Here is a 15,801-nt window from a genome sequence, read left to right as displayed (position 1 = left end):
TGTTAAGAGGAACTTAATCAGCTTCATTTCCAAATTTTGCTGACTTCACCTTACTAACCTCAAGACAGAAATCTCCACAAAGAAGAAATCTTTTGGTAGCCCCACCGTAGAGTGGTTTGGGGTTGCTGGGTTTGGTGGTTTTGCAGACAGGTACTTTGTTGAGATGCTCCTTCGTATCTGTCAATTGCTTATCAGGGAAACATCTCCCATCCCCTCCAGTTTAAGGATGCTTCGTTGGTCAGGTCTTAATAGCAACCTGGAATGACTTGCCAAAAGCTCCCGAAAGAATCTTCTAATTGAGAGATGACATCAATTACTTAATTTTAATGAGAGTGAGATCACATTTGAGTTTTTCATTCTGCAATAAATTTAATGCAAAGGTGACTGTGCAGTTTTCTCTTTGCAGTGGCCAATCTGCCTCAAAGGTGCAAGAAGCATTAGATTAGTTTAAATAACGACCTAAACTCTCCCTCTTTATTTACCACTGGCATTTAATTCTAACAGTATTGGCCTGTTTTTATTACCACGCAATAAATGTGCAAGCCCTCCAAATTACTCATCTAAAACAGAAACCCAAAAGTGTGAACTCTCCAGTTCTCACAGAAATGGTGAAGTGTGAGCCACTTTCCTTCTAGGAACGGACAGAGAGAAAATAAGAACAGGCAACCCAAAAGTGTCCAGGAAACTATTTGTTTAACAGCAAACTCTGCGTTTAACCAAAGCATCACCTGAAAAAGCAAGTTAAGAATTTCCGAGGGTGTTAAGTTTGATTTATCTTACAGCTATCAGCGTTCACATCGTGCCTGCTGAAAAATACCTGATGGAAGCTCCAACCGCGCGCAGGTGCACAGGGCAACTGCAGATGTTCGGCAAAGCTGTTGCTTCATCTCCACAGGATGACCTTGGCGAAGTTATCTGATGTCCATGGCCTACTTCCACGTCTCTTTTGGCTGGTGAAGAAGGCAGGGACTTTCCAGGCCTCTCCCTCTAACTGAGTAGCCGCAGGAGTCTTACCTCTTCTAAAACCTGGACGTTTTACAGAAAACTGTGGTCTGCCCATCTGCGGATCATCCTCCCTGTGGCCTCGCTATCCATTCCAGTACCCACGCTCGCTCGTCTTGCTCCAGCATGATTCATTATCCCTCTCCGGCCCATTTTGCATCACTCTGAACAGCAGTTTACTTTCTCCTCGATCTGATGACCTGACATTGATAGGAGATCCTCCGGCGCACCACGTTAATTCCACGTTCTCTTTCATTTTAGTATTTCTGCTATCAATGACAACAGAAGAAGTACTCGTATATTAACCATCTGTTACTACGCCTAATGGAGCCGTAATCACTAGATATCAGCCATTTCAAAGAGCACTGTTTATAAAAGCAGTGTGGAAATGTAGTAATATTAATAGGAAGATGGTTGTATCACGTTGATCAAGTATTATATTCACGGCAGGCTTTGCTTTCAACTGCAAAACATAATGGCCTTTTTAATAGCAATCTGAGGCACCACAGCCTGTGCTCCACATTTTGGGGGAGCGGGGGGAGCAGGAAGGGCTAAGGACGTGCTGACAGCAATAATTTAAGACAGGACATTCTGCCAAGAAGGAGAAACTACAGTCCAAACAGAAAGCTTGCAATTAAGCAAAAACTCTGAAAAAGGAGAAACGGAGACAACAGGCATGGGTTTGGATTGCTGCCCTCCAATTTGTTCGCTAAGACTCGTCTGCTGACTCCATATGTTTCATATAAGTAAAACTTGTGCCATGGTACGTAATAGTCTCTTAAGAGAAATTATGGTCTTTGGGAAGCGAAGCAATCACTCCTCCTCGATATCCCTTGCGCAAGAGGATCGTTTCTTCTTAAGCATTTGGCACTGTAGAAGCACAAAGCAGTGCCGTACAAACCCCATAAACAAAATAAATTCCTTGGGGTCATCCAGCTCAGATCTCCTTCCGAACACGATGCTGAGCTGGCCTTTCAGCCACCCTGGAGCGTCCACAAAAACACCTCGTAGTTGGATGTACCTCAGACACTATTTGGGAAACTCTGGATGGATGTTCTGCCTGACCCTACTTCTGCTGGAGGACAACACAACAATGCTTCTCCTGAAACCTGAAAGTCACGCTCAGGTCGCTAACACAGACACCACAAAGGCAGGATGTGCTCACCACCAGATACGATCATCGCAGCTCTCTGAAGCGTGATACCTGTATCAACTCTCCTGTGCACGGATACGATTGAATATTTCATGTTAAAAGCTTGAAGAGGAAGAAAAACCCAGCCCAGAAACGCAATGCAGAAGCCAAATTCTCATCTACAGCAGAGTACTGACGTGGTTGATGTGATGTGACTGGCGTAACAGCTACGAACTGCTCCAAAACCTTCTTTTCATGCAGAAAACGGCAGAGCAGTGCAGATTTGAGAGTGGAAGTGTGTACATTTCTAATTCAGTTAGCTTCACTGGCTTAAAATTGAAGTTTATTTTGGGACTTGAGTTTTTCTCTTTTTTTTTCCCCTCCCAGCTCACAGCAAACCAAGAACAAGGACTCTACCCTTCCCAGAGCCATGGAGACATCTCCTTCCTTGTGACCAGCACAAAGTCACACGAAGGCTCCGTGCAGCTCGACTAGAGACGGGTTTTGCGAGCGTCCTCGTGCAGAAGATGCTGTCCTCATGGTTTACTTTCACCAGATGGGTTAAGTGCTGCACTGCCAGACCCACAGGATGAAAACTCGGAGAATTAAGCACAAGATCTTAGCGTTCAAACAACAGCCAGGGTCTGAAGAGCTAATGTAGACTGACATGCAAAAGTGTGCAATCATTTCCATGCGGCTGCCTTCATCTTCTTTACATATGAGGCCAAGAAAGCCCCTGGGGCTGTACTAGTGCCTAAATGGGCGCAGGTTTCCTTTAGTCTCTAACAAAGGCTTTAAGCAATTGGCAAGCTGCCCTCGCCTAGCTGCCTTCTTCCTTTTCATATGTGCCTCCATCCCCAGATAACGCAGGGCGGCTCTGAATTTGCACCCTGCACAATCAGAGGTAAAGGATATCACAGGAAACCCAAGTCAGCTTTTCCCCTCCATGAGGTAACTCCCTGGAACAACCAGCAGAGCCCTTTTCATTTACGTATCTAACCGTATGTAACGCTTGAAGAGCAGACAATATGTTCAAAGCTCAACCATCAACTGGTTTAGTGAGTTAAGGAGATGCTGTCTGCAATTGCTCGGGGCAGAATGTGCTGAAGGAGCAGAAATCTACCTTTCAACTGGGAATCCATGAAGCAGCTTCAAATAGTCCCTTCAAAACAGGGAAGCAATCCCGAAAACTGCTGCCTTACTTCGGCGTGACAGTAACTCGGGGAGACTTTTTGTCACATTTCACCCACAGAAAATTTAAGCTGTTCCTAAAGAGCAATTCTCGATAGCAGAATTACAGAAAAAAAGGGGTTTAACTTGGCCCAACTCTCTCCGCTTCGCTGGTTCCTTTCATTCTTCCTTTCTTGGACTGTTCTGTAGGCTCTCCTCTCTCGATGTCAGATATTCAACAGCAATGCTGTTCATTTTTGAAGCCTGGCAGCTCTTCCATCCAGCTTTCAGGACAGACCCAGAGCAGCTGGACCAGCACAACTGGGAGAGCGTCACTTTGCACGGCAAAGCACCATCAAGCAGCAAACTCTCTAAGCTGTGCTGCTGCCAGCCCGCTCATAACCTGCAGCCAAACTCCGTTCTGACAGAAGACTTATTTACTCCTTCCCCACTTCTCCACGCCAAGTCTTCCCTTTCATCCTCCTGCCCAAACACTTCTGTCTCTGCTGGAGGACGAGGGTGCCTGCAGTGCCGTGCAGCGCGTCCGTGTCCCTTTCGCACCGGTTTATTGCTCACGGGAAGGTATTCTGGGATTTGAAACAAGAGAACATAAGCAGCAATAACTTTCCTAAGAGGAAAGGCCAAGTTAGGGGACCTCGCATGGCACCGAGAACTGGACTGCCATCATCTACCTCTTTTGTTGCTTTGCTGCGTCCATTTCCACCTCTAGAACATGAAAAATAAAGCGTCACCTTTGCTGCTCCATCAATAACCCCCCGAAGAGCTGTCAGGACACGAAGCTCTCTTTCTATTTGGCTTTCTCCATCAGGTTTACCACTAGAAATTACCTTTTCACTCCAGGGAAACGCACGGGCTGAATATCATGAGCTGTCACGCTGCAGCACTGATAAACTGAGAAAGATTACTGCAGGTACGCGTGCCTAAGACAAATCTCTGCAATTCCTTCGAGTCAGAGGATCACATTTCATAGGCCACATACACAGCCCAAAGGACAGCAGGCAGCACAAAAGAACAATGCGAAGCAAATGGTACGTGTTTGGACAAGAACCAACAAACAAACCCTAACCTCTCTTGAAAAAAATTGGAATTAAGGACAGCCAAGCTCACCAGACAAGCCTTTGTGCCCCCTTGAGGGGAGCTACAGGAGAATTAGGGTATGGGGTGGGAGGGAAGGGTCTTTTGTCTTTTGTATTATTTTTTTTTTAAACCTCTTCACGCAGATTTCTTAAAATTAGCTTATCCACAACGCAGGAGGGAAGGAGACGAGCTACTAGCTAATTACCCAGTAAGACACATGGCAGCAATCACGATACATCAAATACAGTTCTGCTAGATCAAAACGCCTTCCCTTACACCTTCCACGCTACGACCAGACACACCAGCAGCGTTTCACTGAAGCTCTATACAATGAATAACCTTTTGCTGCACAAAAGCCAAAGGGGAATTACATCTTCCTGTTTGCTCTTCTAGCCAGGCTTTTTTTTTTTTAAAGGCCTACTGCAGAAAAAGAATTGCCCTGAAAGCCTTCCAAAGCAACACCGGCCCCAGGATTGTGTATTTTCCTAATTTTGGGGAACTCCGAGAGCAAATTAACTACGTTCTAGCACAGGCATCTCCGTCTCTGGTCAAAATTCCTAAACCAACATTCTTAAGTACTGAACACTGCTGGTGAGTAGCCCTAGACGATTTTTACATGCTGCAATTTGAAAACAGGACTTAACAAGTAAAGTGTATCAAACGGAGGAATAACTAAACAGAACAGCAGTGTTTGTTCAGGGTTTCTAGGTGTGGCAGCAGCCAAGACATAATAGGATTATTTATATCTGACTCATTTGCTTTGTCTTCATCCACGATTCTCCCTACTTGGGACTCGATAATTGACTTTTTTCTACACTGTAGGACTTCTTAAATTCATCACATTTTCACGAGGGACCCGAGAATTTAAAGCAGAAGGGGAAATTCCACAAATGCAGCCAGTTTCTATCCACGTGCTCAACCACAAGCTACCGTCACTGCCATGGTACACGCAGCCGAGCATGAAAACTCTCAGCATCCTGCACAGGCACCTGGTTAGGGGTCACCAGGCTGAGTATTTGAAGCCTCCTCCTCTGCCAGGGTTCAGGCACGCTGCTGTAGGAGCTGAGGGCCAGGGGATCTCAGGTGTGCCTGGCCCAGGGATGTGGCCCTGAAGCAGAGCAAGGCACTCACCTCTGCGCATCCCAGCTTCCCAGCTACGAACTGAAAACACTTCCCCCTCTTCACTGGAGCAGCTTCCAATCTCGAATTGCGTAAGCGTGGAGGTTTTCATTCCAGCTACAATAAGAATTGTTCGCTTTTTTTTTTTTTTAATCCACAAGGGAACACTTCAAGTCTCTGCCCTAAGAATAAACACAGGTCTCGGTCTCAAAAAAAAATAATTAAATAAATCTCACAAACACTTTTTGAGCTCTACTTTTAGCTAACACAATACTTCAGTCTGGTGGCCAGCATTTCCTTCAGGACGGCCTTAAAAGCTTAAGAAAAACTGTAAAAAATAAAAAAATAAATGTAAATTTGGTTAACTACAAATGCTTGACTGCAAACAGGATGAAGTAAATAGTTCAATACTTTTTTTAAAAAACGGAACTTGCATTCTTAAAAGCTGAATCAACTGCCCTGAGCTCACCACAGTTCACAGCTTTAAACCGAGGTGTCTGTGCTCTGAACGGTGCAGAGGAGTAAGGTGCTAAGAGGTGTGAGCATCCTGAGCCACTACTGCTGCCAAAAGCTGTGTTGTGAGACCAGGGCTGCAAGGTGGGGACACCCCAAGACCACACGAGCTCTTCTCTGGCTTCCAGACCCAGTAAAGAGTCTTCTGAAGCAAACCTCTCAGCATCTCCCCCCTCCTTTTGTACACACAACCGAGCTGGAGCCTTACAAGAAGCCCTGTGTCCAGCCACCCAAACGCCAGCATTTGCTACAACCACTCCTGCGGGACAAATAACAATCTTTCCTAAATGCCAGCAATGGAAGACCTTTAATAGGCACTTTCCATTTCTGTTCAATTAAGGAAAGAAATGGGCAGCGCGGTTTAACGAGCTGCAGATCTGTTTCTCTCTCCAGCAGCCCCACCGAGGATCAAGGACCTTTTATCTCCGTTGGGATCGCCTGACTCGGCTCTCCACCGCTCGGTGAGTAAGCACAGGCTGGAATTTGCCATGTCACTTCCAGCTCCTCGGTGTAATTCTCCTTCTCCTCACCACAGTGACAGCGCAGGAATGTCAGCTGCTGCATTCGAGGCAAAACCGTGCTCGCCACGCGCCTCGCTTTCTTGACAGGAAGGCACCGAGTGACCTTTTCCAACCTTCTGGTGACTTTGCTCATGCCTCTTTCTAGAAATAAACCAGAAAACTTCAAAACCTCAGGTTTTCTTCTCCTCCTCAGGTTTCTTTTGGCCGGTCGGCTTATCTGCGTGATCGTTGTCACCAGGAGCACACGCAGCTTCCAGTGGGTAATTACAGTGAAAGGCGATGATGAGGACGTGACGAGTAGGCAAAGAAAACAACCTTATCAGGACGTCCCTACTGACATACGTGCTCTCATCGCTGCTCTCGGCGAGGCAGTTGGAGTTCTTCTAGCAAAGGTTCTTCCTACCGAGATGGTTCTTCATTTCAAAGACTGAGCAGCACTCTAAATGAAAAGCTGAGGTGTGAAGGTAGAGGTGACAGCAGGTGACACGTCCTCACCTGGCTCTGCCCTCGCCGGAACGGTGGCTGCAGAGCTACGTAACGAAGCCACACGTAGGGACAGGACCCGAAACCCAACCTGCCAACTCTCAATCTTGTGCTTGATCAACCTTGAGATCCCACCCTTCCAATTTATGGCCAAGCACAACTCACCTTGTCTGCCCGTTCCCATCCTCCTGGGCACCCTGACTGCCCTCAGCTCAACGCCCTCCGCTCAGCAGCCGGTCACCCCGGGGCCAACCACAAAAATCGATCACACACGAGATTATTGGGGGAAAAATACTTAATTCTTGCCTTCCCTTAATGACATTCAGCAGCTACGAAGGAGGAGCTGAAGTACCACATGATCGATCAATTCCCAGCAGAACTGGGCTTTGTCTGCGCTGGTGGCTGCGGTGACACCGGTGCCTCCCCTCTGCGCCGGGAGCTGTCAGGAGAGGCAGGCAGAAAGCACAACCAACACCTCGATTTTGCCTCCCTCCTGCGAGTTACCTACACTGCTCTCAGAGAAATTTATTATAAACTCATATTAGAGGAACACAAGAGGTCCTAAACGACAGTTTCTTAATGCAGAATGAGTGCACATATTTCTAGGTCGCAGCTAAATCCTCCTCTTTGCAATTTACACTTTATTTCCAACAACAGGACAGTTCTGTTCCCCAAATCCTTTAGGACCAAGGTACAGGAACATCCCTGTTAACACCACGAGACAGGCCAAACATCCCAAACAATCCTTTTCCACTGCTGCACTTTAGACCTGCTGTTTGACATTAGTCCTGCTCCCAGAGGCAAAATGGGAGTGCTTTAGCCACTAAGTCGAGCAGCTCCCACGGCTATAGCCATCCGAGATGGAATGCATTATTCCTGCATTAAAACGTATGTTTGTGAAGGCAGCTAGCCATCCGGCTGTTCTGCGAGAGATTACAGAAGACCTAATTTTATCAGGCTGGGATACAATTCTCTTGGTTATTTTTGCTCCCTAGGGACAGGGAGCTGGTGAAAGCAGGTTGCCTGACTGCTGGGGAACAATTCCGAGAGGCTCAGTTGCTGATCACCGAGGCACTGAACTCACATCCCGGGTTCCCAAAATATATCCGTGCATGCCCTGCAGGCTCTGCGGGCTCCCACCCCCATGGAATTCAAAGTCCAGACAGACCCAGTCGGTATCAGCAATTCTCAAGTCAATAAGGGACAGAAAAAGTTTACACTGGGAGAGAAGTTCTACAACTTTAAGCTTTTTTTTAAAAAAATCCTACTCAGCTGAAGTTACAGGAAACAAAACAAGGTGTTTGCTCACTAGAGCAGAAAGGAGGAGTTCAGTCACTAATGCATCGATAATCTTTGGTATAAATACAACCTCTGCTGCCTGCCTGTACTCCAAGGAGTGCTTCAGACCCTCTCCAATTTGAAGCTGGAAAAAAAAAAAAAAAGCAAGCAGATAGAAATAGGCAACTTACTCAGAAAAATACCCAGGCAAGAGTGAAAACACAGCGCTGGCAAACATTACTCAGAATGAGAAATACAGGTGTGAGGCTTTTCCCAAGACTTGTCATCGAAATGTAATGGGAAAATTTGTGCAGCAGATGGAATGCTGCTGCCTGCAGAGCATCCGTTAGCTATAAATCACCGTTTCCCTCACACATGGTGCAAATTTAAGGATCTTCCATTCTAATTAATAGAACGAGACATCCTGGCCTGATGACTCTACCCTGATTTCATAAGCTCCACGAAAAATTTGGGATTGAATCAACCTCCACAGGAGAATGCTTCAGCTCCTCAAGCCGACCCGCTCCAAAACGCGGTGGAACAGCTCGCTGCGATTCAGGAAATGCTTTTTATAACTTTGAGGCACGCAGTTTAAAGAAATCCATTTTAAGAAATTATCTGAACGTTAGATTTGAAACAAATCAAAACAGGAAACTACTCGGCTTCTGCTTGCACCTCTGGGACGTCTCACCATTAGTTCACTCTTTGGCTTCTGAAACGTGCCACTGAATAAACACGATAAACCCGATGAATAGAAAGCTTCATGACAAAAACTAATCAGAGGGGACCAGGAAGGAACCCATCCCCCTTTCTGACACGTTACCCATGAGCCAGAAGCATGAGGGGTCCTCTGCATGCCTGCTTTTCCATGGAGCTCCGAGTATTTTGTAGCTGGATGTAGTTTGGAAGAGCAGCCCTCCGGCTCCGCGCCGCTCTGCTACCACCCAGCCCGTTTCCCACTTAATATCTCATGCCCCAGACTTTAAAATAGAAAACTGGAGATGGGTTATCTAGGACAGCACAACAGGAACGCCAGAGGAGGCTTTTCTGCAGGCACGGCAGGCCAAGGGGCCTGACTGATGTTTCCTGAGCACCCAGCTCAAAGTGCAGATGCCACCCCGACGAGGAATCATCGCTACCAGACGTGCCCCGCGCCCAGCTGAGGGGAACTGGTTCCAACTCCAGCAGGGCTTCGGAGAAGCAGTCGGGGAGGAGGTGGAGGACTGCCTTTAAAGCCTCTAATTTCCTCCTCTCCCCAAGGCAAAGGGTCAGGGCTGCAGCTTTTAAAAATAGCCCCGAAGTCGCTCCTCGTTTCCTAAGGACTGGAGGGAGAGCAAAAAACACCCGCACATTCTTTGCCTCTCCTGGCTATTCTTTGCTATCCCAACCTGGCTGCTCCAAAAAAGCTTCCTTGTACAGTAAAACCTACTCCCAGGCACAGGCTAGGCAAAATATTTCTCCCAATTTTTGCGTTTAACTCTCCCCCAACCGTCCATCATTTTTCCCACTCTTTAAATTTGTGATGCTCCCGTGGACCTCCCGCTGGAGGCACCGGTGACAGATTTGTTACTCTGCTCCTCTGCTGCCCGTGACTTGAGCTGCATTTCCTTTTCCTGCAAGACAGCCATTGCAAGGAACCCACGTGCTACCACGCTCGCACCACTTCTTCCTGCGTTGTAAAGCTTAAGAAAATACACCACCATTAAAAGCGAAGGCTCTTAGCAGGATCTTCAGAAAGCCAAGCGAGGCAGGGACGATCACCTCCGAATTTGCGTGAACAACTCTCTGTGACGTGCTCCAAAACGATTTTTCTGCATTTCAAAGCACTGCCTCGGAACTGCACCTTTGTTGGCTGCGCACAGAAAGGCTCCGTCAAAGCCCTGCACAGATTTCTCAGCAGATTTGGTACCCATCAGCTGTCAGTCCTGCAGGTGAATTAAGGAAGCAACATAAAAGCTTTCCCATTCCTAGTTTTGCCTAATGTACTTGTGGGTACAATGCTGCATAAATGCACAAAAACCACCTGTAGGTCCTGCTAGCTGCAAGAAATCAGATCCGACTCGCTCATGAGCTCTGCAACCTCTTCCCTGCTGCAGAAGTTTCCCTCTGAACAGGAGGGAGAAAAGAGAAGTGAAACCTTTCTGCCCACTCAGCAAACTCCACATAAGCAGACCTCACTCGGACAGTTGCTTCTTTTGACTCTTCTCTAAACCTATTTAAGTGCTGGACTTCAGCTGCTGAGCGTGCGAGAAGAGATCCTCTCCTGCTTTGGTAGGTGCCTGGCAGTCAAAGAATGAAAACCAACAAGCGCAATTTTGGGGAGAACAGAAAAAACACCACGATTCCGTAGGAATTTTTCAAGCCAAACAAAATAAAGCCTCTACCCACTTGCTTGAGTCAACATGTTTTCTTCCAGTAAGGTTCTCTCCTATTTGGCTGGCCTTCAGACCTGGGTTTCAACTGTTTTGCTGATACTACTTTTTCCACGCATGCCACCATCCTTGCACTTTCTTCTGAAAACCCTTACGCGAAGCTTTCCTCCGCAGCCAGCCTCGATTCTTCAGTAAGAGACAATCAGCTTGAAAAGGAACAAACACAGGTGCACGAAGCCATTCACAGAAACACCCACACAAGATCACAAACCAGACAGCCAAATGGATGTTTAACCAGAAAAGTAAACAGAAACCAGCTCCTTCTGTACATGAGGTAAGAGCAGCGCTATGATAACGCTGTCACACAACCCAGAACGGACAAATCGTGTTCCGAGCCCGAGCTGCTATCAGAGGAATTCCTCGTTATTACTAGGTGGAGTTCCCCCCTCCCCTTACCTCATCCTCTCATAGGTGGCACAAGCTGAAGTTCACGCCGCTCACATCCCTTTACTAGGTAAAAACCAGGGGAGGAACCACAGTCAAAGGAAACCCAGCAGCCAAGTAAGCTCTTTATGCGAGGACTTAACCCGCTCAGAGACGAGCTGGCCCATCCAGCGTGGGCTGGGAGACAGCTCCCCGAGCAGAACAGCAAATCCCAGCCCCGTTGTGCCAGGACCAACAGCCCGAGTCCCAAAACGTGCAAATCTACTGAACACGCTTAATTAAAGCCATCTGAAAATGGCCATGCCAGGGTTTCCTAGCTCGAGGAACCGAAGTGTGATGAGGTTAAAGGGAGGGGAGCTGCTGGAGAGTTCCCCCAAAGCATCAGAGTGCCTGGACACCCAGAAAGGGTGCTGGGGTGCTTTGTGCTGGCCTTTTAGCCTGGCCATGGGAGGAACTGAGAGCTTTTCTGTGCCCTGTGAGTGCACCAGCAGGCACTGGGAGCCTTGTAGGACACAGCACGGTGTAGAGGATACAAAGTCACCTTCACACACAGCAGCAGCACCACCCCAAAGGTGTAAAGCCGAGCTCCTGCGCTCACAGAACCACGAGACCTCTAATTTTTCTGACCCCCAGCCGATGGTGGGGGTAAAGCCTTTTAAGTTCACATCCCCGGCACCTTTACTCATTAGGCAGCAGCAGATGCAAATACAAAGCCAGCCCTTCCCATCATTACCGATGCAGGACGTGGGCGTTACTGACAGATGAAAAAAGCACTCGAAAGAAAAAAAAAAAATAACCCTAAAGTGAGAAAAGAAGGAAAACATGAGTAATCAGTAGGTTCCAGGTTCCACACAGCTCCATGACTTAATTCTTCGCTTGTGTACGGTTATTGTTATTCAGCCTAATTAGAGGCAACGACACCGGTCCCTTCTGCAAAGAAGGGAGATGTGTCCATAAAACACGCTGCTTCAGGTTTGGATCTGATGCACTTGGCATTAATGGAAGACAACCGAACCCTTATCTAAGCTCTTCAAGTAATAAAGGAGACTCAAATCAATCGCCGAGGCCAAATAAAGGCTCACAATGAAAGACCCAAAATAAAAAGACAATTTCTCCTGCTGAAACAAGAAGGACTGCTCCCTGAAGCTTTTTTGCTGTTTTGCTGAGACGTTTTGAGTGTGTTCAGGGATGGGGCTCCTGTTACTTCCACGCTGACCACAGGGCTCCGCAAGGAGCAGCCCTGGGATGGCAGAGGTGTAATTAGCCCTGTTGTCCTCTCCACGTAGATTGCTCCTGAAGAAAGTCTCACGGCTCATCACGGCAAACTATGATTTCTATTTTAAGCATACATTAAACTAATCCTTCTGTTCCACTTTGCATCCTGCTTGCTGACACAGCACCTCGAACGAGCGCAGTGCCAGATAAGATTTTAATACAGTCTTTCCCCCATATTGTTACAAATCCTGTAAACTGGGAAAGTTCGGGGGAACGCACAGGCAACTTGCTCACACTCCCAGCCCGCATCCGAAGCCACAGCTCCTCCACCAGTCTGCCCAGTGCTCCCCACCGTGGGATCCCACCAAAGGCAGAGCGCTCTCCCACCTCCCCGTCCGTGCCCCAAAAGGAGGTGTTCGTCCTCAGAAAGCCCCCAAAAACGTTTACACACCGAACAAGAGGCAAGCCCGGGGACAAACAAAGCTGCAGCAAGGCAGGGGGGGAAGGACGAAGCATCTTTATCGGAGCAGGAACAAATCAGTCAAACACAAAGCATGACTGCCACTCGAATAAAATGCTTCTATTCAATATTGTTTACCATCAACAGATCCATAGTTATACTCGGCTGAACAATGCACGCATACACCTTAAAATCTTTAAGCTTAACTCTCAAAGTAGGGCGTATTTTCAAGAAGCACACAATGACATTACCTCACTGACTCACCCCGCTCCTTACAGGGCAGACCTCAGCTATCTCAGCAGCCAGATACCAGGAAGAATGTTTCCAAGCAGCTTGGGGCCACAGTCACACAAAATTCTTTGTACTCGAAGCTTTTTGATGAAAAAAAAAAAAAAGTGAGCTGCGCCAACAAATCCGTAATATGCATATTAAAGAATCGGGGTACTAAATCCATGAAGTGGTAGTGGATTTAATATCCACAGAGTTACTTACATAACGTAGGAAACTTCACTGTAAAAGCAGGGAAGTTTAAGCTGTTAGAAGCTTTTTAAAGATTAGCATGATGTCATAGCCAGCCATTCTAGCAAAAGGGTTTAAAAAAAAAAAGTTTGCAGGACTGCATATAGCAGGGTCAGGCCACAATGGTCTCTCAGTATCACACGAAACAGAAAATACAAGCAAAAGCTTAAGAACATTCATCAAACTCTTCTTCACGAAAGCATTGCTTCATATTGTATTCTGAGTGACCTAAGAGGATGTTCTTCAATCCTTTGCTATCACGGAGCACCCGAAACCAAACAGCAGATAGAGTTATCACTTTAGTTAAATGTTTACAGAAAGCATATCTGAGAAAGATTTGACAAAAAAGCCACCACCAAGCAGTGAGCATTGGATGTTTAACTACAAACAACTCGCGTTAAGCTCTACCACCGCCTTTTCTAAAGGCTGAGCACTGGACACCACGGCGGGCAGCTCAGGGAGCGAATTCCCAACCTTCCAAACTTCAGGGCTCCTTTAGGCGCTGCACGTTCTGGGACAAAGTGACAGAGCAAAGGTGTCACCGCAGCCTGATTTTTCATGAATTTCCATGCTAAGGGTGATGACTGCAACCACGCCGATGACGCCGCTCAGGGCCCTGCTGGATTTGAAGGTGGGCGACACGGAGCTACCTGCCCGGCAGCCTCCAGCCTCGTCCCCCGGCTCCGCGGGGGAATTTACAACAAAGCTGCACGGCGAGCGGCGGGTTAGGCACCAGGAAACAAAGACGGACCCGTGCAAAACGGGAAACAAATTCGCTGGGTTTTGTTCTCGGCGAACAAGCGTTGAGCTCTCGTCCTGACTGCGGCTAGGCAAAACAACTCGGGGAGCGACAAAGCAGCCGCTTGTGCCTCCCTCGGTCACCCTCAGCTCCTCCGAGCCCCCACCTCAGCACCCCAGGCCCATCGCCTCTGCCAGGACACAAGGGGGGGGAGGCTGGGTTGGGTTGGGTGGCCCCAAATGATGCCCAAAGGCAGGGTCCTTCCTTGCCCCGCTCCCCACAGTGGGCACGGGGCCCCCCAGCACAACCTGGGCCTCCCTCGGCAGCCTCCGCTCCGCACACGGGCACAATCCCGGCCTCCGCAGTCCCAGGGCCTCCGGCACACAACCACGCGCCCGGCTCCTCCACAAGGAGATTTCCCCCCCCTCAGAGGCTGCCCCCTCATAGGGAGCCCCCCCCAAAAGCCTCCTTGACACCGAGAACCCCCCCCACGTCCCCAAAATACACACCCAGACCCCCCCCATCACACCGAGGACCCCCCCACGCACACACACGAAGCACCCCCTCGCAGCAAGAGCCTCCCCAAAACACACCCAGAACGCTCCTCATGGTACCAAGACCCCCCCACACAGCCCCAAAACACACGCAGGGACCCCCCCATCACACCGAAGACCCCCTCAAAACACGCACAGGGACCCCCTCATCACACTGAGAGCTCCCCTAAGACACACAGAGATCCCCCCATCACACTGACCCCCCAAAAAAAACAAAGAGACTCCCCCCATCACACGGAGGACCCCCCATAACCCACACAGGGATCCCCCCATCACACCAAAAACCCACATACGGCCCCAAAACACGCACAGACCCCCCCCCCCTTCACACCGAGACCCCCCCTCTTCACACAGAGAACCCCTCTAAAACACACACCGATACCCCCCAACCGCACCAAGGACTCCCCCACACACCCCCAAAACACCCCCGGCAGCTCCCCCACCACACGGAGGACCCCCCCCAAAACACAAAGACCCCCCCCTTCACACCGAGGACCCCCCAAAACACCCCCAGAGACACCCCCCCCCTCACACCACGAACCCCTCAAACCACACACAGGGACCTCACTTCACACCGAGGACCCCCCCCCCAGGGACCCCCCCACACCCCGTTCCGTGCCCCTAACCCCACAGAAGCCCCCCCCAAGACCCCCACCCCCCCACCCCACAGGCACCTTCCGACAGCTCCAGCTCCAGCTCCGCCAGCTGCTCGCGGACCTCGCGGGGCAGCGAGGAGACGCCCGCGGCCGCCGGTTCGGCCATGGCGAAAAGAAGGGGACGGGGAAGGAAAAAAGGGAAAAGGGAAGGGGAAGGGAAAGGGGAAAAAGGGAAAAGGGACCCCCCCGCCCCCGGCAGGCCCGGCCGCCGAGCTCGGTGCGGCTCCGGCTCAGCGCCGGGGGCTCCGGGTCGCGGGCGCGGCGGGAGCGGCCGCCACCTCCGCCATGCTGAGCCCCAGCACCGCCTTCGCGTCACGGGGCGGGACGGGGCGGGAAGGAAGGGCCCGAGCGGCCGCTAAAGCTCGCTGCCGCCGCGCCCCCCGGCGGCACGGCACAGCCCGGTTTCCTCCCGGTCCCCTCAGCTCCCTCCGGGTCCTCTCGGTGCAGGCTCCGAGCTGGAAAACAGCCGCAAAACAACGCCCCCCCCCGTCCCCGTCCCCGTCCCCGCCCGCCCGCCGCCGCCCTC

The 15,801-nt window shown here is 49.5% G+C and overlaps 1 protein-coding gene across 3 annotated transcripts in view; it reads right to left on the bottom strand.

The window, feature by feature from the left end:
* Nucleotides 1-15,555, bottom strand: part of DIP2B (disco interacting protein 2 homolog B) — a 68,195-nt gene extending 52,640 nt beyond the window's left edge. For all 3 annotated transcript variants that reach the window (XM_084500057.1, XM_084500058.1, XM_084500059.1), the window contains exon 1: nt 15,294-15,555. In XM_084500057.1, coding sequence (XP_084356183.1) covers nt 15,294-15,381 — 88 coding nt within the window. In that variant the 5' untranslated portion in view covers nt 15,382-15,555. The remainder of the gene's footprint in view (nt 1-15,293) is intronic.
* Between the last annotated feature and the right edge of the window lie 246 nt (nt 15,556-15,801).

The sequence above is a fragment of the Aythya ferina genome (genome assembly GCF_964211825.1).
Source record: "Aythya ferina genome assembly, chromosome: 28".
Classification (NCBI taxonomy): Eukaryota; Metazoa; Chordata; class Aves; order Anseriformes; family Anatidae; genus Aythya; species Aythya ferina.
Note: the sequence above shows the minus strand (reverse complement) of the source record. Positions and strands in the feature narration are given on the sequence as shown.